The sequence below is a fragment of the Bactrocera tryoni genome, chromosome 1 (genome assembly GCF_016617805.1).
Source record: "Bactrocera tryoni isolate S06 chromosome 1, CSIRO_BtryS06_freeze2, whole genome shotgun sequence".
Lineage (NCBI taxonomy): Eukaryota > Metazoa > Arthropoda > Insecta > Diptera > Tephritidae > Bactrocera > Bactrocera tryoni.
In genome coordinates, this window is record NC_052499.1 from 22,914,151 (window position 1) to 22,939,504 (window position 25,354).

Sequence of the window (25,354 nt, forward strand, 5' to 3'; positions counted from 1 at the left end):
ATACTTCTGATATAACTCGCGTTGCTTACGGTAATATAGATTCCAATTAAGACTTGTGTAAGGCAAGGATTTTGGCTTTTCAATTTATGCTAATCAGATTGCAGTCTCTAAACATAATTTTACTTTTCATAGGGAAGTACGTACCTGGAAAACCTGCGTGGTGGTCGCTGAAAAGCTGGCATTCTGACTGAGCACCCCCGGCATGGCGGTGGACACGAATTGCTGTGAAGACATTACCGTATTCTGCACAATCGTCTCCAGCCCATAGTACATGGGTTGGGTGGAGAGTATGACTTGTGGTGCGGCCGCATTCGAAGCGGCTATCATCTCCAAACCCGTCGCACTGCCACCAATTATCACCTGTTGCTGATGTTGTGGATCTGCTGTTGTCGCTATGACATTGCCGCCCAATTGCAGCGTTTGCGGATTAATGAGCGTACCGATCACTTGCGGTTGCGGGGGCGCCGGCGTTGCGGTTGCTATATTTAACGGTGTAGCGGAGAGCATTTGCAAGCCGGTCGGCGTCTGGGTAGTGGTAAGCATCAGATTACCGCTGGCGTCGGTTTGAAGAAATGCGCCTTGTAGAAATTGATTTGTCGGCGCCGGTGCTGCGGTTGCCGTTATAAATGGTGTCGCCTGTGCTTGGGGCTTAAAATCATTAGCTGTGGGTATGGTCATGTATTGCACCTGCGGCGTTTGTGTGCCATCGGTCGTCACAAACGAAATGATATTCTGTGGCACCGTAGCATTCGGCGCGCTCAGCTGTTGCATGACGATCGGCTGTTGTTGCCCGTTGCCGGTTTGAAAGAGCAACTGCGGCTGTTGGGCGGTGGTGGTGGCTGCCGTCAAGCCGGCGGCCTGCATTTGTTGTAGCAAATTCTGATTGAGCAATTGTGTGGCGTTGTTGCCGGTATTTAGCACTGTGATGGGCGTGGCTGTGGGCAACGACTGTATGGAGGGTTGTGAAACTGTTACAGTGGCTGCGTTTAACTTTGACTGTATTGGTTTTACGGTTTGGCTGTTGGCCTTCAGCTTATGCTTAGCAGCTGTGGCTGCTTGCTGCGCTGATTTGGTGGCAACCGTTTTTAACGGTTTGCCACTCGCGATCGGCAGCACAATTTTCTTGTCGCCACTTGTCGTCTGCAGTGTTTGGAAGGCGTTGAGTCCTTGCAGCAACGGCTGGTTGGTCATTGATTGTGTTGTGACGCCCGAAGGTAACTGTATGATCTGTTGTGTGCCATCAGGTGACGAGGAGACGGCGATGAGCTGCGGCTGCTGTTGCGCGGCCTGTACCGTGGTGGTGCCAAAGCCGGCAGTGGGCGCCAAGGTGTAGGTGCCATTCAAATTTGCCGTCAAACCTTGTAGCGAATTCAGTAGCTGTACCTCATCGGTGCTTGATGTGGTTGGATTTGCTGGTGAAATGAAGAAACCGCCACCAAGTGGCTGGGGCGCCTGCAAGCTTTGCAGTTGTATATTCTGCAAACCTTGTATGTTTTGTAAGGTCTGTATATTTTGCAGCCCTTGTACGCTCTGGAAACCATTGCTCATATTTGCTATAGGTATGCCATTGATATTCGCCTGTATGCTGCCGAGTGGTATGGCCTGCGAGAAGGCTTGTAGAAAGGGCAAACTGTTGGCGCTGCTGGTGAGCGTAGTTGTGCGTTGTGCCTGACCCAGTTTGCTCAGATCGATGTTGGCATCCATTCCGGCCAGCGGTGGACTGCCGTTTACTGCAGAACCCGGCGAGCGCGAGGTGGCCTCGGATTCGGATTCACTGGTCGAGAGCGGTTCACAGGTGGCAAGATGCCGTTGAAAGGACTCATAGTTGCGGTAGGTGCATTGGCAGCGTTCACACTTGACGGTGCCGGTGAACTGCGCGTCACTAGTGATGATGCGGTACTCGGTAATCGAGTCATCTACACCGTCGACTTGCATCAGCTTAATTTTCGTGTCATCTTTTTCATCGGCTGTATGCGGCTCTATGTAACGCTTAGCGGCGCTCCATGTGAATTGCTTTGTGCGTAGCGTTGTGGCACATTCCGATTCGCTGGAAACCGACTGGCGACGTGAAGCGCTCACAGCAATTGCTGCATTGTCTTTCTTTGTGCGGTGTTGGCTCAGACTCTGCAGGATGCTCTCCGTAAGACGTAGCTCGGGTAGACCTTTGTTTAGTTTGCGTTTTTTAATCGCCGCAGCTGCCGCGGCTGTGTTGGCGCTTTCAAACTTGCTGAAGGTTTTCTTGCGCAATTCGGCGGTGCTGCGTTGCAACTCCGAGGCGCACATTGCACGCTTCAACTGTGTGCTTGTGGTGCGTGTACACGACAGTAACGCGTCCTCCACATGACCTATGGCTATGTTGGTATTGGTGGACGAACAAGAATTGCTGAGCTCCAATTGTTTGCTGAGTGACGAATTCGCCGTATCCTCATCCGACACCTGTGCGCTAGAGGCGCTACAATTACCACTATGGGCGGCATTTGATGCAGATAAGGCGGCTGCAACAGTTGTTGAGTTAACAGCGCCGTCTTTCGACTGTTCATTCAGATACATCTCAGCCGTTCTGCCCTCACTTGTGCCGCACATCTCCTCATAAATCATACATTTCGGAAAGATATCAAGCATTGAAATGCCGTCCAGCAAATCGTGTGGCAGATCTTCGAAAATGGCATCCTTAATCTCCGGCGGTAATAAGTCGGCATTGGTTTGCGGCTCTTCTTCGGTATTTTCATCTGGTGCTGGGCAAGAATTCTGGCTCTGTATTAAGTACTCGGGCAGCAATTTTGTCAGCGTTGAATTGCGCAACTCAACCGCGTCGTAGTCCGTCAATTCACCACGCGCCAGACTGCTATGCCAACAGGCGATTTGCGCCAGGCCCAGCTGAACCAGTGAAAGATTCGGATTGCTGTGATCCACCGTAAAGTTGCGACCGGCATCGAGCGCTGTCAATGTGGAATAGTTATTTTGTACAACTGTGCGTACCGTATACTCGACGACCTTCCATGGTTCCTTGAAGGACCAGTATAAACGTGAGCAGATAAAGTTAATCGGTATAATAGCCTCATAAGTATCGGAGAAACGTGGAAAGACACTGCCCAATTGCTTAACTTCTAGCGAGCCGATATGAAACTGTACTTTGCAGGGCTCCAACAGCTTCTTACGCTTACGATCTAGTTCCACATAGACGGGACGCGCCACCTCGAAATTCGTCTCGATTGTCAGTGACGAATTGCTGCGTAGCGCATTGCGCGCATGCTCCGGACAGTAAACTGACTTATCGGTGAGAAACGCACAGGCGATGTTGCGTGCGCATGAGTAGTGATAATGTTCACCGCACGATTTCACATTGCAACCGACGGTCGCGCCACGTCCCCCACAAACGGTGCACTTTATCATACGTCCCCGCGCAATGGCGCTGTGCACATTCTGCAAAGAGCCATCGATTTCCTCAAACACCTCAGCGGACCACATGGCGCAGTTCGTGTGTACCCAGCAATCATGACCGCAGTAGAGTAGCCGCGATTCTTCGTTGAAGAGACCCTCACCGGATTTGCGACAGAAAAGACAGGTACGCAGATCGTCACGCGGTTTCAACGAGTACAACACCTCTTCGATATCGTCGGGCAGATCGATGACCGAACGATTGTGCGCTTCTTCGACAAAATCATCTTGTGCATCCATTGAATTGCCCAATGAATAGGAGCAGGACTCGTACATGTCTTCTTCGAGCGCGTCGGTGCAGGCTTTTGTTTCGTTTTGAAACCACGGGAATTGCTCACTCAATATTTCATTATATGCAATTACCAATTCATCACAGTTCACACTCTGGATGACATTGATCATGTCGTAATTGAATTCGGCTAGCGAAACATAGTCGTTATTGTTGATTTTCTTTTTAATATCCATTAGACTAAGCGTGTTTATTTGCGCGCTGCTATTGACATACACACTATTGTAGCTTGACGTCTTTAGCTGGCAAGTGCATTTGTCTTGCAGCTTGCCTTCACTGGGTTTATCCTTGAATTCATAGACATCGCTGCATTGAGAATCACCATCGCTACCCGCTAACGAGTGTGGCAAGCGCTCGGCCTCATTGCTGAATTGTAGACTCTTCGGCTGTGCGCGATGGCTTGACTGCGCTGTGCTATTACCACAAACACAACGCATCTTCTTGCGCGGACTTAGTTTAAGTAGCGTGCACGCTTGTCGCGACTTGCTCAGCAGCTTCAGCACACTCATTAGACTGCTCTTGAACTCCTCCGATACGGCCATGCGCCATTCGGCCGCCTTCATTTTGCAGTCTTCGTTACGGCGCGCACACTTCTTGCAAATGAATTCTATGGCCTCGGGCAATGTGCTCAGTAGGTTGTATTGTTCGTCGGAGAGTCCCTCGCACTTCGAATGTACCCAGTGATTGCAGTTGCCGCACTCCATCATCTTCAGATCGAAATCGTTGTCATCGTAACACTTCTGACAGATCGGACAGTAGTTGCCGCGCTTCCGCAGTTTGAAGCAGGGCGTGCACATGGGCAGATTGCCGACGAATTTCGAAACTTTCGTTGTGGCGCAAGACTTGCATTTGAGACAATTCACACAGATGAGTGGGCGGTCGGCGCCCAGTAGGCGCTTACTAGTGCCCAGACATGTGGAATGATAGTTCTTTTGACATTTCTGACATTTTACCTTCGAACCGGACGACATATTGCACGTGTAGCAGACAGTACAACGTGGACAAAGCCAATTAAGGCGATTTGTAATTTGATTTAGTTGCTCGGGTGTGGGCGCAGCGGTGCTGTGACCCATTGTCGAAATATCCATGAAGCTGAGCATGGTGTCGTCCAATGAGGAATGCTTCAAATTATACTCATCCATTACGCAATACTGATGATATGGCTCACAGCAGCAGGCGCAGAAGATCAGTGGCTCTAAGCCGGCTGAACCGCAGAGGAAGCAGAGTGCGCGCTGTGCTACCGTTTCGGTGACGATTAGGCCGAAGCCGCTTTGACACACTTCAGCTGGATCGTAGTTCTCCCAAAAATCGATTGAGATCAATGTTTTCGGCCTTTGTGGCTCTTTGCGACGCAATAACTGCTGTTGCTGTTGTTGTTGATATGCTATGTTGGCGTCGCTGCTGATTTGACGTATCGGCTTTTTGCCGAAAGTCGTAGCGTAGGAGGACGTTGTAGTGTTGCGTTGTATTTGCAAGTTAATATTACTCGTGTTTGAATTACGTGTGACCGCCTTGGAAGGCTGCAGTGGCAACAAGGACTTCTCAGTTGCTTCGACTGTTGTTTCATCGACAGCGCTAACCTCTTTCTTCTCAGCTGTTGTATTGTTGCTGATTTTCGGCGTTTTGGCCGCAGGTTGCCCGGCATTCGGTTCAGCCTTTGGTGCGCTACTTTCGATAACTGCCGCGGTCTTAGCGCTTTCATTTGATTTCGCCGCAATTGGTGGCTGTGTAGGCTGCGCGGTTGCCTCAGGTTGCTGCGCCACCGTTTTCTTATTAGGAGTTTCCTCTGCGCTCTGAATTGTTATCGGATCTTTTGTTGGCTGAATTTTGTGCGTGTGCGGCGTTTCAGCTGTTGTTGTGGTGGTCGTGTCCTCATTACTACTTTCGATTACAATTTCATCGGGTTTAGCGGGTGTTGACGTTAAGTCTGCCTGTGTTTCTGCAGTCACCTCGCACTCGGCTATGGTAAGTCTATCTTCGTCATCCTCTTCGGTTTCTTCGCCGAAGGTGGCCAACGGCTGTCCAAGCACAATCGACGCACTGCGACAGACATGCTTTACGCGCGGCCCCTTCAAGTCGATGCGCTGGCGTTTCAGCTCACTGGTTGCTGTTGTGGTTGTGCTGCCAGTTGTGGTTGTAGCAGAGAGAGTTTGCGTGCTGCTAGCAACTAACGCTGTGCTACTCGTCTCTGCTGCAGCAGCAGCAGTTGTTGCTGCCGCTGTTGGCGATAGAGATGCTGCTTTGGCGGATCTTGTGCATATCTCATTAGTCTCTGGTTTAGTGTTGACGGCTAACGCATGCGTAGCGGCCTCAGTTACCGTTACTTTATTAGTCGCCACTGACTTTTGTTGACTTGTTTCACGTTCCTTCTCCTTTTCTGGCGCTTTACAGACGCGTTCCTTTTCTTTTTCCCGCTCTTTTTCCTTCTCTAGCTTCTCTCTACGCTTGTTCTTTGCCACACGCTGTGTGTTGCTCTCAGCTGCCACCGGCTCTTGCGGTTTGGCTTCATTTTTGCTATTTATGCTGTGTGTTTTTTCGAGCTTCTCCTGTTGTTGCTGCTGCTGCAATGACGGCGTTGCCTCAATTGGACTCTTCAGGAAGAGTGGCTTCTCCAGTATTGGCGGTCGCAGTATAGCCGAACTGCCGAACGTCGCATTATTCTCCGCCAGTGGATTACTTTTTAGATTCAATTTTAAACCTTCAGCTGTGGCATCCAATGTGGACTTCCAGTTGAAACGTGCCGTCCCAAAGAGTCCACCCGTCGGTGAGAGATCGGCCAAATCGGTTTCTTTGCGTGCCGCTGACTCGCCATCATCTTCGTGGTCACGCTCCCGCTTTGCCTCTACTTGCTTGAGCAGTGAATGTGGCAAGGCGGCGCTCAAACTCAATTTGTCACCGGGTGATAATTGTAGAGTTTGCAGACACTTTTTCAGCCAGCACGATGTACAGCGTTCTTTGTAGATCTTTTTGAAATTCTTGATATGAATTTTGGTATGCGGCTGCAGTGCGCAATTACCTAGAGAACAGTGTGTGGGGAGGAATAGGAAAATTGGTTGCGTTAGAAGCACAGTTAATATAGTTAATTTAGCGCTTACCATCTCCCTTGCAGTGCAGTTGGGAGTTCTTCAGTGATGTATTTGAGCTGTTTTTTGAGATTTTCGAGATGAACTTGCGACAGGCGATGCACGCGGGAACACCATACTTACGTGGCTGCTGCAAGTTGCTACAATGCACGGGTGTATTGCAGACGCTGCACAGGGCGGAGGAAGAACCTGGTGGAGAGTATGGGATAATTAGAATTTTGATTTTTTTTTTATTAAATATTGTAGTGGTGAAAATTACTGTTATATAAAATAAGAATATATTGCTACTAAATTTGCGTTTTTGTAACTGAGGAAGTTTTACAAGTCAATACTTTATAAAAAAATTCGGTTTTAAAAACTAAAGTAAGAGAGAAAAGTCACGAACATTTACTATGAATTGTTCAAATAAGCATTTGCGGTTTGTTCTACGCACCTGGTGAGCTTTTGCCCAAATTATTTACACTGCTCATGCCAAAAGTGGCGCCAGCTGTGCTGCTGGGTAATGAAGACTTCAAGCCCAACATTGCTGGCTGCGTCTTCGGCACGGTAATGGACAACGGTGCTGTTGCTGGGTTATTTAAGGATTTTGTAATAGTCGCTGTTGCATTACGTTCGGCGAGCGAGTCGAATTGCAAACGTGGCTGACGCAAAACAAAACTGTTCGCTTTCAGTGAGCTGAAATTCGAACCGAATGTGGTTGCGCCGAAGCCGGAGCTCTTGTTATCCTTGCCGCTTTTGATACCTGCCGGTAGAAAAAGCATACATAGATATTAGGAATTTCACATGAACCGTTAGCTTAATTGACATACTAACCTAAAGTATCGCCAGCGCCGTTGCCTGTCTCCGTATAGTCACCCAAGCCGAAATAGTTTTGTTGCTCCTTCTTCGCTGCAGCAACGCTACTGCCACTACTTGTAGTTGTTGTTGTTGTTGATACCGCCGTCGCTGTTGTGGTTGCGTGTGTTTGTTTCGTCTTTGCATGTGACACCTTCTTGCAAATGATGCCATCTTCCAGCAACCATTTATTGGGCTTGATAACACGCGAGGAGCGTGTGCTGCGCTTTGGCAGCACAAAATGCTTATCCATCACAATTTGTTGCTCCTCCTCTTCGTCTTCCTCCTGCGCGATCTCATCTTCGTCCTCAGCAGCTTTGACATTCTCACTGTCGTCATCAACGCGAGGGAAATCGCCAGCTAGCTCCTCCGCTATAAATTCGTGTGTACCGTTTGAATCAGCGCCTTCCGCGCCATGCTCACGCTTGGGGTTTATTTCGTTTGTATAGCCGTTTGCGGTCTGCTTGCTGGTCTCGCTTAGCCTAAAGGCCACTGTGTCATGCTTGCGGTCATCGGCAAAGGCAGCTGGTGCACCAAAAGCACAAGCAAGTGCCGTACCGCCGAACACCGATGCCATTGCTGCAGCATGGCCACCAACAGCACTGGCACTACTCATTGAAGTTGTTGTTGCCGTCGCTACACCAGCACTACCGATTGTGTGACTGGAGCGGAATTTTAAGGAATTCAGTTTGTCGATATTTGAATTGTTCTTGAGTATCTCGGTTAGACGTGACGGTCGCACAATGCATTCGCCGCTGCGTGAGTACAATAACGGCCTATTCATGCACTCCTTTTTCATGATCGAGATGAGCGGCGTGCGGTTGTCGGGATTGTAGAACTTCTTCACGGCGCTCTTATCATCGCTCGTCTCGAGTATATTCTTGAATGTGACGGTCTTTTTCTGCTTGCTACCCGATGCGGTTGAGGAAGCAGACGACGAGCACGACGACGACGATGATGATGACGAGGACACGGTTGATGGCGCGGCCGTTGTGGAGCATACACTACTAACGACGGCCGCGGTTCCTGCTGCACTACTTGTACTTGCGGCTGCTTTGCTGCTGTTTTTGCCGCTTGTCGTTGTGGTTGAAGTGGCTGACTCACCAATACTGTTGTTGCCGGTCGTAGCTGCTGCTGCTGCTGTGGTCGTACTATCACTGGGCCTTTGGCTACTGCTGCAGCTGGTTGTAGGCATTTCATTCGTCTTCGTGTTGGGTTTCTGCAAGAGCGCATATTATTTGATTAGCCCGAATACAAACACAAAGGCAGACGTGTAAAGAAGGGCGTGCAAAAGGAACAATAAAAATAATATGGCAAGCGCATGGGGAAGGATATGAAAATGCCTTTATTTGCGCTGTCATTGTTGTGATGGTAAATATGTGCTCATGCGCGCATGTATAGGTGCATGCAAGTGTATGTGTGAGCACTTAAGAATGTAAACAAAGCGGGCTTTGAATAATAATATGCTTATGAAAAGGATGCATGCGTGACAAAATTGGAATGGTTGTGCTTTGGAGTGCACGCACGGCGGCAAACTCATTATGGACACTCTTGATAGAGTTCCAAATGTATACATACCTACTTATTTGTCAAGTATTTGATTTCATTCGGAGTATATGTTTCAAGTGGAAAATTAAAATTAAAATAAAGCAAGCTTAATTTTGTATTGACACAGTTGAAGAAGATAAACAAACAAAAAAATAAAAATAAAAAACCAAAAAACCAACCGATTTGAACAGTTTGTTCGGAAATTGTACCGTTGCGTTGACCAAAAATCCATAGCAAATTTCGTGCAGATATCTAGTCAAATAACTACTTGCTTTTGATCGTTCAGTTTATAAAAGAACCATATTCTAAGATGGTTCGAAAGCACCGATTCCGACAAATGATTAGTATCTTGAGGAGAAAAAGACGTTGTGCAAAGAGAAAATACGCCAGTTGTTCTTCGAAAAAGCCGAAAACAAAATCCATTAGGCTGCAAATACTGTTTATGATCCTGATACTGTAAAAGCCAATCATGGGTAGTTTTGATTTTTTCTGTTCTGTTTTAGAAAGCGTTTTGTCGAAAATAACGATTAAAATAATGGAAATCAACGAGTCCGATAATCACGTATGGACCATTTCGATTATTCAGGTGCTCAACATTGCAAGGCTGACAAAATGACGATCGATGTGTGGAAGTTACACGAGTTAAAAAAACCTCACGGGCTGAATTACCATCTGCTAATCGTAACGAAATCGATGCATTTCTGTATTGGATTGGGCAGAATCGCTGTAAGCTGACGCAAAACAGTTTTTAATTCAGAATGACTATCAAGAAATGGACCGTCTGAAGGAGGCAATGGCCCAGAAGCGGCCAGTAGGTGACGAGTCGTGTCCCTTGAAAACAACGCCACGCACACAACGCTCGCCAGAAGTCCAGGAAACTTGCTTTGGTGGTACATATGCATCTACAGTATCTCATAGTCCAGACCTGGCATCAAGTGATTACTGTTCCGGTCTATGGCAATTGCTTTGCAACTGGTCGCCTCAAAGCGAGTGGGTAAAAATGTACTGCTCAGTTTTTCTTGTCAGGGACGACGGTTTCTATGAGAGTGGCATTATGAAATTACTACCAAAATGGCAAAAAGCGAACAAAAGCGCACATATTTGACCTAAATCGGTTGATTCTAACTATGCTAAATAATGGATTTCTTTTTATAGGTCTTTATAAGACCTAAGTATGATCCTAATATAAGAAAATGTAGAATATAAATCCCAAAATACGGTCTACATAAGCAGAACTGATTTAAACATACAGGGTCCGGCACTGGAAGTGTAACCTATTCAAAAACCCATAACTTCGGTTTGGAAAATTATGACCCCCTTTGCCTTAACTATGGCCTTGAGACGGTCAAAAAACGAATCGCAAGCTGCCCGAATGTGACGTGCCGGTATTTTGGCCCACTCACGGACAATGGCTTTCTTCAGCATCTCTAGACTGGTGTATTCTTTACTTCGGACCTTGCTCTCCAAAACGGCCCAGAGAGAATAATCCATTGGATTCGCATCTGGTGAATTCGTGAGTCATTGTGTGGTCGTAATGAAGTTCGGAACGTTGTTTTTCAGCTATTCTTGGTTCACTCGCGCTTTGTAAGACGGTGCTAAGTCTTGTTGAAACGTCCATGGTTTTGCGACAGACATGTTTGTTTGCCCACGGCTTCAAAGCAGCCTCCAGAACACTTTCCCGATAATATGTCGCATTGCCTTTGACGCCAGGCTCGATGAAAACAATTGGAAAGCGCCCATTTGCGGTGACAGCGGCCCAAACCATTATTTGTGGCGGGTGCTGCCTCCTGGTGGCCAACCGATGACATAGATTCTCGTATGAACGGTCGGTGAAGTGAACCCTATTGTTTTGAGAGTTTACGAATTGCTAAATTGGAAAAATATTTTCGTCAGAAAACACAATGTTCGGAATTTGACCGCTTTCGGCCAAGCGAGGCAACTGCTACGCTCTCTCGAGTGATACTTGTTGCTGCTTCGGTGTTAGATCATGGGCCTTTTGGATCTTGTAAGGCTTGACCTTGAGCTCATTTTTCAATATGCGCCGGATGCTGCGGTTGGATATTTTCAGTTCTTTAGTCATTTGATTGGCACTTCGTCGTGGATTTCGCTCAAGTCGCTTCTTCACTTTCCGAACCATCTCAAGTGACGTTGCAGTCTTTTGATGACCACCTCCATGGCGTTTAGCGATGCTACCAGTATCATTGTAACGAGTGATGGTGCGATAAACAAAAACATTGTTCACATTAAGGTGTTTGAGCTCACGAACAATTGCTGGCTGTGATTTTCCAGCTAAATATAAAGCAATCACACTATTACGTTTGAATTCCATCGCTGATCACTTTTTTTTGCGTTCACATTTGACAAAACGCTTTTGTACACTTGTGAACAATAATCCGAACTGTCATTCAGTAAATTTATAAACAGCTGATTCCAGTGCGACAGCTGCGCGAACGGTCTGAAGCTGTTTAAACTTCGAGTGCCGGACCATATATATTCGATAAAGAACTCGGCTTGTTCGGCTCTGCTTGAAATGTGTTGAGACACCCACTTTTTAAAGACACCTCTTTTTTTACACTTTGTTTATTAGTAAATATCTTTATTGAAATATGATAATAAAAATTCTATTCTTTGTTTAGATGGTTTTCAGCACAATTTTTTTTATTCGAAATTTTTACCCTGCACTCATCAAATTTTTGCCGTTTATATGGCAAACTATATACATTAATCGACAAATTGTCAGCAAATATCGACCACGATTTTTAGAAAAGATCGTAAGAATCGGTCTTTTATCAAAAAAAATCAGAAGTATCTTTGCAAACATTAAATTTTGGCTGCTTTTTCAGAAGCAGATAGCTAAGACAATAGTTCAATCTAGTCCCGAAAATCGCAAGAAAATCTAATTTTTTTTCAATCAATGTAGAAAGCTTCACCATGCTCCCATTGGGCACCAAACAAATTGGGGCTCCTATTGAGTACATAACGTTTTTGAGGGGATGACACGTTCGTATTGTTATCATGACGCATCTTTCAGTTGAATCACGAAATAAATGGGCTTTATGAAGAGTCTGAATCACAAAAAATCTTTATGTACAGATTGAAGTGATAAAATGCATAAAAATGAATATGAAAAAAACAATAAGAGACGAAAGTATTTGTGGTAACGAACATGTCAGAACAAACAATAAGAAGAGTACGTGAGAGTAACAAAAGATTTGTGTGACCATAATAAGGACCAATTCAAAACAAGATAAAGCAGAGCATAAACGTGGAACGATCGATAAATTAAGTGTTGAATAACAACTGTTATCAACACTCATTATTAAATCACCAATCAGTTTATAATTAAGTGATGATAATATAATCAATCAGATGGTCAATTAGTTGATTATCACAATATGAATTAGTTAATAATCATAACATGAATGAAAATTATCACTCAGGTGATCAATTAGATAATGATTGTATAAGTTTAATCAAACAGTTGATGATACAAGATATAACAATTAATTTTATTTTATTTTTAATTGCAATTACAAGCTAAAAGCTCTTCAGTATAACTTTCGCAATAATAAAATATAAACAGAAAATAGGAAAATTTAAGCAAATGAGTTAAAAACGAACACAGTTATAGAAAAATCATAGTTTCAGAGATATTAATGAATTAAAAAGGAACGCTGCTAGCGTGAAATTAAACAAAAAAAAACTTTACGTTGCACGACATTGTTGTCTCGGAAACGAATAGTAATTAAGCTTATTGTATAATTAAGTTAATTGTTCAATTTTATGTGTTTGTCTATGCATAAATCCATCCATAACAATGCATGAGTAGTCATCGTGAATGATGAGCAGGTGACTGATTAAGTGATTAAATAGAAAGCTTTAAGTTGTAAAGCTACAAAAGGCTTTTTGCTTTAATAATGAATTAATGAAACAAGTAAAAATGGTAACATCGGCTGCACCAAAAATATAATGCCTTTCACAGGTGCTCATTTATAGCTTAAAAGGGTATACAAATTTTATCTCGTATTTGTTTGAACAGTTTGTATGGCAGCTATATGTGCTAGTTTTCCGATTTAAATAATTTGTTCGCAGATTATAACACTGCCTTTTAAAATAACCTGTGCTAAATTGTGTGAAGATACCTTGTCAAATAAAAAAGTTTTCCATGCAAGTACTTGATGATTACTATCATTCAGTGTGTATGACTGCTATATCTTATAGTTGTGCGATAGCGGCAGTTCCGAGATATAAGCTGCTCCTTGAGGAGGAAATCACATGTACAAAGTTTCAGATCGATATCACAAAAAAATTAAAAGTTTTTTTTCGAAAGCTCTGTCAAAACACTCAGTGAAAGCGGTATTTTCAAACCGATCTCTTAAAAAGCTCCCCAAACATTGAGTAAAAACAGCATTTTTAAGCGCCACTGAAAGAACGAGTTGTTTTTCAAAAAATCCGTCCAAAAGCTCTCAAAACATTAAGCGAAATGTGGATTACTTGAATGATCTCTTAAAAAGCTTTCCAAATACTGAATAAAACCCGCATCTTTCAACGTCACTGAAAGAAAGTGTTATTTTTTTTTTAAAAATCCCTCCAAAAGCTCTCAAAACACTCAGTGAAAGCTGTATTTTTATCAACGCTGCTATTTTGGTATGGTAGTTAAGCTTATTGCTTGCTTTGTATGGTATAAATGAGCTCATTAACAAAATCAACATTAAATGTTGGAAAGAAAACAAAAACAAAAGCACCCATTTAATCGGGCCACACCTCGCACATTAAACGGTCAAAAAGTTTGCGTAAAACAAAGTGACGATGAAAAACAAATACCAATTTGAAGCAGCAATTTGTAACGATGAATCAATCCTTCTAAATGCCATAAAAGATCAACACAATCAACGGTGAGGCAAACCGGCTACCTGTGCGGACGATTGCCGCAAAAGAAAACAAGAACAGCACGGAAGGCAAACAAAAGCGTAAACAACAGACACATTAAAGCTGCAAGGCAGAAAATAATCGAATTAAAATAAAATAAAGGAGCTGAAATAAAGTTGGTGTGTGTGTGTGTGTGTGTGTATGCGGCTTGTGGATAACCGGCAGCTAAGGAATTTAAAAAGGAGCAAACAACCTAAAGGAGCTTCCACAGCAGTATCAGACAAAGTTAGTCTCACCAACTTTGAGACGCGCGCAAATGCATATTATTACAGCGCAAATAAAAACAACAACAAAGAAGTATTTGCAAACTAAAAATGTGTAGAAAAAAGAAACGAAAATAATAATAATGATGAAAGGCAATGTAAGGAAACGCAATGCAATCAAAAACACTCACCACTGCAGCGCCGCCTTCGTTGTCAACACAACCGTCTTCCGCACCGGCAGTAGCAGCACCCCTACCACCACCGCCAACGCTACTGTCACCGTGCTGCGCAGTAGTTGTGCCCACACCAGCGCCATTTATTACCGCATCAACGGCCATGATACACGATGCCTCGTCGTCATCCGTGTCGTTTGTCGTCGCGCAAAGTTTGCCAGCCACCGCGAAGGGATTCGAGATACGCGTAAATAGCGATGTGGCCGGTATTGTCGCTGCGGGTAGCGTTGTTGTTGTACTTTTATTGTTGCAGCTTGTTAGTGCGGCATTGTTGTTGCCACCGCTGCTGCTGCTGCCGTTCACCGTTGGTGGCGGTGATGCGCAATTAAGTTGGTTTTGCTTTTGCAGTTGCCGTAATTTGGCCGATGACGGCAACATCACCTCGGGCTTGGCAAGATTCAAGTTTTTAAATTTGCCATCACGCTTACTGCGACTAAATGACAATGCCACCGTCGTTGTGTTGCTGCTGTTGATGGTTGTTGTAATGGTGGCGGAGGAGCTTGTCGTGGAGGCTGTTGAGCAGCCGGATTGCTGTGATTTGCGACTAGTAGACGATGCATTGTCATCCTCGTACTCGTCCTCGTCGATATCGTCATCGGCAACGGCAACGCGCTCAACATCACAGCCATCAGCATCATCCTCATCCATTTCAGCATACTCTGGCATATCTGTTGTGTGCGCATCCATCTTATCGACATCTTCAGTTGGTGTTGTCATTATGGCAGCTTGCTGCTTCTTCGCATTATGCGCTGCCACAGTCACCGTCCAATCAGCATCAACTTTATCATTCGCTGCTGTGGTATGGCGCGTTGCGCGCGTTTCATCGTCTGCTTTATCCACACTTTCATCACGTTGTTTGTTGTCATCAAGTGCAGTTGGGAGCTTTTTATCTGTTGTATCCTTGTGCTTGCTTTTGCCCCGATTGCTGCTTCTACTTTTGCCTTTGCCGCCGCTCACACCATTCAGCGCTGCTCTCTTCACTGCCGTCTCGGTAGCGTTTTTCGCAGCAGCGCATTGTTTGTGTGTGGCAACGTTATCGGCAGCGCTAGCGCCACTACTGCCACTTGCGCCATTGCTGCTGCCGTTGTTGGCGGCGCCGCTATTGCCATTCACATTTCGGCCATTGCGTGCGCCGCCGCTGCCACCGGCGCCACCGCTCGTACCGGCTTGGCTGCTACTGCCGCCTCCACCGATACCGCTGCCGGGGCCACCACCCTTCTTATTGTGTCCATCTTCGTCGTCATCACAGTTGCCGCCGCCGCCGCCGCGCTTATCACCACCCACACACGTCGTTGCCGACGCGCTTACACCATCCTCCGGCTCGGTCGCCGCCGTCGTCGACGCATCTTCATCTAATTGTAATACACTGATGCGTTTACGATTAATCGACTTGGACGGTTTCCCGGGAAACTTGGAGCGGCCCATAATAATACTCGTATGAAATTTGCATTTGCGAATGCGTCAGCATTAACTGTAAACTAGTCACCACACGTTATTATTGTTGTCGTTATTACTTTTTTTTAAACTATTTTTAACCCGTTTTAGCGCACCGCAGGGATATGCGCGTCACGTCCCTGTGTGCAATTGTTCACTACTCGTCGATTTGGCCACCCCGTTTGGGTGCTAATTTCTTTCGTAACACAACCGACACGTTTCTGCTGCAATTCCTTGAGCGTGCACGCGCCTCAAAAACAAAAACTATTCTGCCGTGCTACACTTTTCAGTCAATCCGTCAGCCAAGTCTCTATTCCACTCCACTTTGTGTAGGATAAAAGGTGTAAAGTGTAGTGTTGCCGCCTTGCGTATGTAAATGCTGCTGTATGTGTATGTGGTGTGCGTGTTTCGTTTCCAGCACACGGTATTAGCCGACAGCTGGCTTTATTGTTTTTCTTTTGCACCTTTTTGTTCGGTGTGTTGTGTTGCCGCGCGCTGCTTCCTTATTGAGTGGCGGTTTGTTATTTAGCTCGTTCGTTGCTTGCTTGTTTGGTTCGTATGTTGCTTTTGACTTGCGTGACCACCTTTTGCTTGCAACCAGCCCGACGACTATTGGTTTTTGTTGCAGTTGTTGTGTACCCACACCACCCGTCGTTACAAATACAATCGCGCGGTGCAACTAAAAACAGTTCCAGTTGTGGCAAGCTGCTCGCGTTGCAAGACTTGGTGTTTTAAAAACTCCCTCTCACTCGCGCGTTCTCTCTCTCCCAGCAATGCTCTCACACTGCGTTCGTTTCGGCTCTCCTCAATGCGTTTATATGCACTTTTCGTATACTTATAGCGCGCGCTCTCCCACTCTTTCGCCTTATCTGCTTTGACACGTCGATAGTTCTGCTGCTCGTGCTCTCGCTTCACCCTCGTTCTGTTGCAAACAATACCTGTTTTTATGCGCTACAACTTTAGGGAAAAAATTAATTTTCCTCACCGTGGTTGCAGCTGCAGCTGAGTTGTGAGTATAAGCCCGCTGACTTTTATAGTAGCGTCGTGTTTCTGCTTAGCGCTCTGCTCGCGCTCTCACACACCGAAAATTGTACGGTTTTTTGTTGTATTTTTTTTTTGCTTCGCTATTGTTGCAGGCACGTTGACCGACCGCGTGTGCTTGCTTGCTGTTGTTGTTGCTGTCTTTAGCTCGAATTTTCTTTGCTATAAAATCGGGACGCTTCACACCGTCGTTACTACTTTCCTTTGCATCTTCCTCGTCTTGACGTTATGACAGCTCGTCGTTATTTGCTGTTGTTGCTTTTGTTATATTTTCGTCTCACATTTGCATGTGTTCAATCTCAAGGAACATGCAATGAGGGTAAATCGAGACTCTGTGTGCCTGAACGGCTGACGGCGCAAGGACTGGGAACGATGTGTTGTTGCTCGGTTTTGCGTAGTCGCAAATTCTTAGCGAATTTCGCTGCTACTCCACTAATATTTTCTGTTGGTTTGGCTTCTATCTCTTTCTACCACTCACTCTCTGGCTCTCTCTTATACCCTGTGTTTACGTTTTTTTTAATAATGTTTCTTTTCACTTTGCTCTCTTGCGTTTATGCATTTTTTAGCGAGATCTTAACTTGTTTTTTTCCTTTTCGTTGCCTCACATTTTGACCATATTTCTGTTTTTGGCTGTGAGATTTTGCTTAAGCGTTTACTGAGCGCTTTCTGGGGATTTGATAAATGTTTTTCGAGTGCTGGTTTGTGGCAAACGCTATTTTTGTAGTTATCTGCAAAGAAGAAGGTGAGAAAATTTTACGGATTAGAAAAAGAAGCTTAAAAGACAATGTTTGAAACAAATAAATCATACAATATTATGGAACAATTTTCATTTTTAACAAAATATAGCATCTAGTAATTATTCGAATACTGTTTTTGGCTTGAGCGAGAGCGTAACTACCGTTCTTTTTGTGGGTGTGTGCTTGGAAACTAGTGGAGTAAATGACAAGGGTGGTATAAAATGTCAAACTGGTTAGCAGATCTGCGGATCTGCGAGAAAGTATTGAGAATCGAGACATGATTGAAATTAACAACGAGTAACAAAATCAAGAACGTCTGAAAATCTAATAATGAAACCCTGCATATTAATTTTTCTAATTCTTTATTTTATTTTAAGGCGAAAAGCTACCGAGAGTAATGACATAGAGCCGTCAAAGGATTCAAAATTGTTTTTTTATACGATAGACGCAAGAAAACTGAAGGTTTCTATAGTTGTTTCGACTCCACGCGTTTTAAAAGTTCGGAAAAAGTAAGAAGTACACCTGCTTTCGTTAACTGAACATATGAAACACTCAGATTGTTGGGTATAAGGAAATAAAACCCAACCTTCACAAAATACAAAATATGCCATACAGGAACTTGACTTCGATCCTGTCCGTTTGTATGTCAGCTATATGCTATAATGGTCTGATTTGAACAATTTGTTCAGAAATTCCACCGTTGCCTTGATTGATCAATTGATAAACGAGGAATGCACCGCCACCTTAGGTTTATTGTGCCCGCTCCTAGATTGCAAAGACTCACATAGCCCCAGTATATTGATAAAGTCCAATATGCTGGCGGATGCAGCGAAGCCGACGGGCTCATCAGCCAGTTCGTTCCCCGCCATACCTTTGCGACCGGGCACCCAGATGAGGTGCCCTTGGTTACGTTCCCCTAGGCTAATCAGCCGTTCTCTGCACTCCTGCACGGGTAGTTTGATCTCATAAGAGGAGATTGCTTTAAGTGCCGCTGACTATCCTTAAGTATGGTTAAACGTTTGTTGCGACAGTTGCGGTGGAAGTTTATCTCTATACACCGTCTTATGGCAAAGACTTCTGTCTGAAAAATGCTCGGAAAACTTCCCATAGGTGTGAAGAGTTTGGTGCGTGGTTCTGCGACTCCTGCACCAAGTCTATCCGACGTGTTCGAGCCGTCAGTATGCCACTTGATTATACTATCCCTAAGCAGTAGCTCGAGAGTGGAATCATTCCATTCAGACTTGCTGCCAAGGGTAATCTTGGACTTCTTGGTGAAGTTAACTATTTTGGTAATGCTGTATCTTGTGAGAAGGGCCTAGGATACTGTAGCTCTTAACTGTTTCATCTGCTGGGACGAGAATACATTGCCTCTGCCACGTCCTTCTGCTGTCATTTGTAATAAAATGAGCTTTTTTTTACTTGATGATCTCGTTGATATAATGTAATTTTCAGTTTCCTTTCATGATTTTTGATGTTTTCAATGATTTTTAAATGAAGTTTGAAGATTTGGAGATGATAATAGAATATAATTTCTTTTACCAAACGCTTACGTCATAAATCTGATCATCTAACTATGCCGAAGCGACATTTCCTGGGAAGTTAGCGAATCAGGCTTTCTTGAAGAGCCCAAATGTATATTTGTTATGCAAATACCTCTCAAAATCCCTATAAAACTTGTCTCTTTGTAAAGAGATACTTTTTAAGCTAAACATTCACTCTTCCGAACATTAAAGTTGAACGCAAGCAGGGCAATATTTTCAGAAAGGCTTTCTGCATAATTTGCTTTCCATAGAAGAAAGCTTCATTTATCCATGGGTTAGAGTTCTTACGCTTAATTAATCATAACTCTAGCTTTCGAATAATAATAATAATTAAATAATAATAAAGTGTTTCTGAGTCCGCCGAGATTACTTTGGCATATTAGTTAGTTATTTCCTGACTGTCGGAAAGCCTTCACATGAGAATGCCAGCACTTACACATACTTACAAACTCATGTGTAATTCTGTAAGCACTTCTTCTGCATGGCTCTAAGTCAATGCACTGTGACGGCGACAAATTGAATTTAATGTCAGTTAGCTGCCGCTTCTTCAGAATGCATGAAAAGCTGCTGCTGTGGCACGGTGTGTGGGGGTAGAGAGCGACTTAAGAAAAGGAAAGGAAATGAAAGTGCCGTGATGACTAAGAGGATGCTTGAAAAGCTTGTTTAAGCAGCGGGCGGCAGCAGGTGATGCTCACTGAACTGGAAACGTGTTGCTAGTTGGGCAATCAACGTCAGCTGCCAGCAAACTACAAGCAACAACCGGCAACCAGCAGGCAACCGCCAAGTAAGTGCCAAAGCCACAAACAATCAGCGAAATAGCAGCGATGCGAAGGAATCATAGATGTCTATTTCCATTGCGATATTTTTCTTATACACGGTAGTAGTTGCTGGTTGGCGTTGTTGTTTTTTTTTGTTGGCAGCAGTTAGCTACTGGTTGTGGCCTTTTTTGCATCTTGACAAACTGTACGCGATTTTCCTGCTACTAAACCAACTGAGGCAAGTAAGTAAGTTAGCAATTGACTGGCTGACTTGAGTTGCCTGGCTGGTTCGCTGAGAAGTGCCTTGTAAACGCACCATGTGCATTGGTTTGTGTTAGCGCATTTTTCTCATTCACTCACTCGCTCACCGGCCGATGCCTCCACCTCTAAGCACTTATCCGGCACAACTTGACCATATCAAGCGCGCTACTAAAACTAAAGAAGCTTATTGAAGCGTTATTATGCCAGTCGTGGTCGTTGTTGTTGTTGCAGTTGTTTTCTGCTGCTGCTGTGGAATGTCAAACAGTAGTTAGTTGATGTGAGTAAGGTAATTTTTGCGGGCGACCAAAGGGCGGTCGCTAGATGGCTAACTAAATAAATGCGCTGATACTGATAAATCAGGTAACCTGTTTACAACAATACAGCGCAACGTACAAGCAGAATAGGGGAGAGCGAGAATCAGAGGATTGGCAGGCAGCACAACAAAAAGGGTTGGGCAGAATATGGGGAGTTATGTGTGCTGAGTGAAAAATGAAATTAATTAAAAGCAAAAATAACAAGAAAAATGTGTGTTGTTGGTAGCGGGGTACAGCGATGTTAGTAGTGCTCAGTCGAGTAACCTGTAACCTGTGTGTAACCCTATTACACACACATACAGTGGCGAAAAAAAGTGCAACAAGAGTAAGAAATCTTTTCTTTTTGGATTTTTCCTTTGAAAGGAAGGCGAATTTAATTCCATTGTGGGATTATACAGTTCAAATTTTCAAAAATCCGGTAAAAAATAGATTTTTATTTTATAAACCGCTATTTTATAAAACATTTTAGTTTGCTTATTCCTCGAATTAATTCCTAGAATTAACATTACTTTAATGAAATCGGTTCGTTTTTTAACTTCAGAGGATTCCAATTCAGAGATATAGTGGTCATCGCAAAACGTTTTTTTTTTTTGAGAAGAACTTCCGAAGGTCAACTGTAGTTCCTTTCCAAAAAAATATTTTTACTAATACTATCTTAAAATAGAGTCAATAAATCCTATAATATGTGTACAAATTTTTGGGAGCAATAAATTTTAAAATTTTCTCAGAAAAAAACCCCATAAAAAAGTTCAAAAATTCCGAAATTATTTTATGAAACTTGAAAACATATATTTTTCGTTTCAAAAAGTAGGTTTGGACGTTGAAATACTGTAATGTATAACGATGTGGATTCTGGAAAGAAATTAAAAAGGAGATGAGCCTTTGAGAGAAAGGTTGTTGGGTTGTACAATAGATAGAAATGAAGTGTAAGCCTAAACCTAGATACTCATATACGGAGAATAACTCTGGACAAGCACATTCCTTTCTCGACGAACAAAAATACTATCTATATATAGTCTCTCTTTATTCCCGTCCTGTTTTTGTAACAGGTTAAGTACCCGTTAGGTTGGTAAGGATTAGATAAGTTGTCATCTACTTCTTCCAACGGTAGGCCCTAAAATCTGAGTCGACGGGGTCAGATCAAAGGGAGAAGGGTGTCAGATGAGCAGGGTTAGCAGGGCATGTAAGGAGGTGGTTAGAGTCATGCGGACATATATTTGGTGTGTCAGCGGCTATTCTGGATAAGTAGGAGTTTAACTGCCTACAGTGTCCAGAACAAAACTGCGCATGGGTCACTCTCGTTTCTCACGGCAACTCGAGCTCTTCGTCTGCAATGGCTGGTGGTTTGACTCCACGTACGCTATTCACTGAGATGGAGTCGGTGAAGGTATTAATGGCTCAACCGTGAAACGCGGTCAGCGCTTGTCGGAAGTTAGTTGCGTCCAAAGTCTGGTCGACGCATTGTTTAGTGTCGAGGACGAAGTTGAGGAATAACCTCTCGATACACCTAGGAAGCGGTTCCGCTTCAAGCAGGTAACTGCAGGGATGATTTCTGTGTGAGCACACTTATGCTCCTAACTAGGAGCATACGGTCATCACTTTGCAAGTGTTCGATGGGAGACATCAAGAGGCATCCTGTCGTAGACCGGAATGCAGTGTTCTAACCAGTTTGCACCTTCCTTGTCTGCGTTTAACTGCATCCAGGCGACCGTATTGGTGCGGCGTAGTTTAGGACCGGCCGGCCGATTGCCTTGTATGTTGGCAGCAACGTTTCTTTGTCCTTTCTTTTTGTGCCGCCGGCAGGCGCTTTGAAGATTTTGTTGCGACTCTGTACTTTGGTGATAATCGCGGTCGTATGAGGGGTGAAGGAGCACAGACTGCCGGAAGTCACACCTAAAATTTTAAGGTTATTGACAGTTGGAATCTTAAAGCTATCGACTGCAATATTAAGGTGCAAACTGTCCTCTTTCGTCCAGTTTGTGAATATGATCGCTGTGGATTTAGCGTGGAGAGTGTTGCTTTAGTCATTTAATGCACAAGATTCGTTCCGTTCAGCGTGTAAGCGAGAAAAGTTGGAGAGATTGTCGTTTACGTTTGAACACATGCCATCGATTCCATTGCCCAAGGTCATTATCGTGCAATCATCAGCGTACAAACTTGTCTTTCAGTTTTAAAGATATCAATTTGAACATTTTCAATTTTGACGAGATATCTACACGATATTTGCCACATATAATTATCCAAGCTATCGTTACATTCACCGAATAAATTGTTCATTGAATGCACAAGGTTCGTCCAGTTAAGAACGTCAGTTTTTGGTATTCGCCCTGCTATTTTTTCGCACAACAGTATACACATTTGAGTATACAAACATACATATATACATTTATCTGTGTAATTAGTCAGTTATTTAATGTAAATTCAAAGCGGCAATTATACAGCTTTTTAATTGCTAATTTACAATACAAATAAGAGGGCAGCCACTAAACTACGACTAGTCTAACTAAGCGCGATTATATATGCGCATATGTATGTATGTCGGTGGAAATATGCACACTAGCACACAAATCAGATTACTATAAATAGAGAGCAATTAATGCAACACAGTGGAAAGGCGCAAAAAATAAATAAAAATATTATATGATTGAATGGGGGAAAACCGTGTCTGTGCATTGTTCTAGAAGCGCGTAAGAATCGCTTTCAAGTCGAGACAAGCACTTTACACGCCTACATACCGGCAAATCTACATACATACATATTTATATGCATATGTATACATAGGTGTAATTCAGTAATCATACAATGTATATAAAATTTATTATGCACACACACATCCACTTGATTATTGTAAACAGATACGCGCTCGCTTTGCATTTACAAGCGCCATTGTTCTCGTCCGCTACGAAAAATCTTGATTAAATAATGACCAGCGAGCGTGTTAAGTGGCGAACATAACCGATTCAACCGCAGAATAAATAAATAGCTAATTGTCCGCAGCCCTCAAAAAACCGGCATACCAACAATAAGAATAATAATGACAAAAACAACACCACCATTGCGTTGAACGTACACAGTGCAACACTTTCACCACCCTGAGTGCTACTAATCACCAAAAAAACACATTTAGGCCCACTCAAGTGCCATAACCAAATGAAAATGTAATCAATAAAACGTTAAGTCCACAAATTAGGCCGTGAGTGCGCACTCGTAAACTCTTGACTTAATTATCAATTGGGGTGTTCGGGCGGAAGGACAATAAAGGAAATAGATAATACAAAATTAGGAAATGGAAAGTGGAAGAAAAACTTGACTGTTAGTTTTTTGTCTATTATAAGCCACCTCGTATACAGGAGGTCACGGTTTTGGTACAATGTAAAAAAAAATTTAAGGGAAGTTGACTGAATGCAGTGAGTGATGAGCAAAAGAGGGTGTTAGGAGAGGGTGGGAATGGGAATTATGGAAGATATTTGCATAAAAGCAATGTGGGAAACTCCAGAGAGTCTCCGATGGTTTCCTCATTTTTAGACTTTACAAAAACTTATTTTTGAGGAAAGAAGGCGAAAGTATTGTAAGAAATCTACTGAAGGAACGTACATTTGTGTCTCAATAGGTTCGAAAGGGTTAAAGTAACTGTCTTTGAAATAGAGGCATAACCGTGAAGTTCATAGCCGTCTTCAAACTGTTACTGGATTTAACAAAAACTTTTTCATGAGAAAAATCCCCTCAGGGACGGTGTCCGAAGAACCCTTTTTCTAACAAAAACTTCTTTTCTGCGCAAAAATTGTTTTGAAACGTTATCTGAGTCTCAAAATACCATACGGGACATCCCAATAGCTCCGAAAGGGTTAAAGTAGCTGTCTTTGAAATAAAAATGTCTTAAGAGAGCTTTTTCTTTTATTTAGTATAAGATGTAATCTTGAAGTTCATAAACTGTTCGTGGATTAAAGAAAAACTTTTTCATGACAAAAATGCTCTCAGAGGTGGTGTAAGAAGAACCGTTTTCCTAACAAAAAGTTCAAAAATTTAGACTTCATGTGGATTTTAATCAGAAATACACAAAACCACAAATCAAAACGTGGACATATTTGAAAGAAAAAAACATCTTTTGGCATTTTGACATTCCTGAAAGTTTTTCTTGGTTATTCGACATGATGTTTATGAAAGCCAGCTCGTTTGAATGTCGGAAGTATTTCTAAAAACTGCGCGAATGCATTTCGATGTGTCAATGTTCCTTCAGAGCTGGTTCCTATCAGAAAATAAATCGTTAAAACTTTTTGCGTTCTTACATTCACAAATTTCTTATAGTCATAACCTCAAAATTGTTCGAAAAATCAATTTATTTTAAAAAGTTAAGCTAAAAACACATTCTCGTTTAAATTTTGACAGCAAATATGATCTCGGAAGTGATTTTCTCTCGCGGAAAATTTTATTACTCTCTCAAAAACTCCTTCCTTATATAACGAGACACTTCGAGAAGAAGATTTTTCTCATTTACACATTTTATCGACGAACTTGTGCGAGCTGTCATACTGTTCCAAAGATCTACTGACGACACTCAAAGTAGTATTTGGTTCTACCGTGGAGTGCTTTGTTTCTGCGACACATTTACTGCTAATTTTTAACCCATGAAGCAATGTTCTGTTTGGATTCACAGAAGCTGAGATGAAGAAAAAGGGTCTAAAAACATACATATATATAGGGTTTTACTACA

At 43.3% G+C, this 25,354-nt stretch overlaps 1 protein-coding gene across 1 annotated transcript in view; it reads right to left on the reverse strand.

The window, feature by feature from the left end:
- The window catches only part of LOC120767050 (histone-lysine N-methyltransferase trithorax), a 58,548-nt gene that overhangs the window by 6,063 nt on the left and 27,131 nt on the right, over nt 1–25,354 (reverse strand). The window contains exons 2-6 of the mRNA XM_040092904.1: nt 14,516–17,760; nt 7,624–8,863; nt 7,244–7,552; nt 6,823–6,999; nt 145–6,743 (exon numbers count right to left, since the gene is read on the reverse strand). Of these exons, the coding sequence (XP_039948838.1) occupies nt 145–6,743; nt 6,823–6,999; nt 7,244–7,552; nt 7,624–8,863; nt 14,516–15,982 (9,792 nt within the window). The 5' untranslated portion in view covers nt 15,983–17,760. The remainder of the gene's footprint in view (nt 1–144; nt 6,744–6,822; nt 7,000–7,243; nt 7,553–7,623; nt 8,864–14,515; nt 17,761–25,354) is intronic.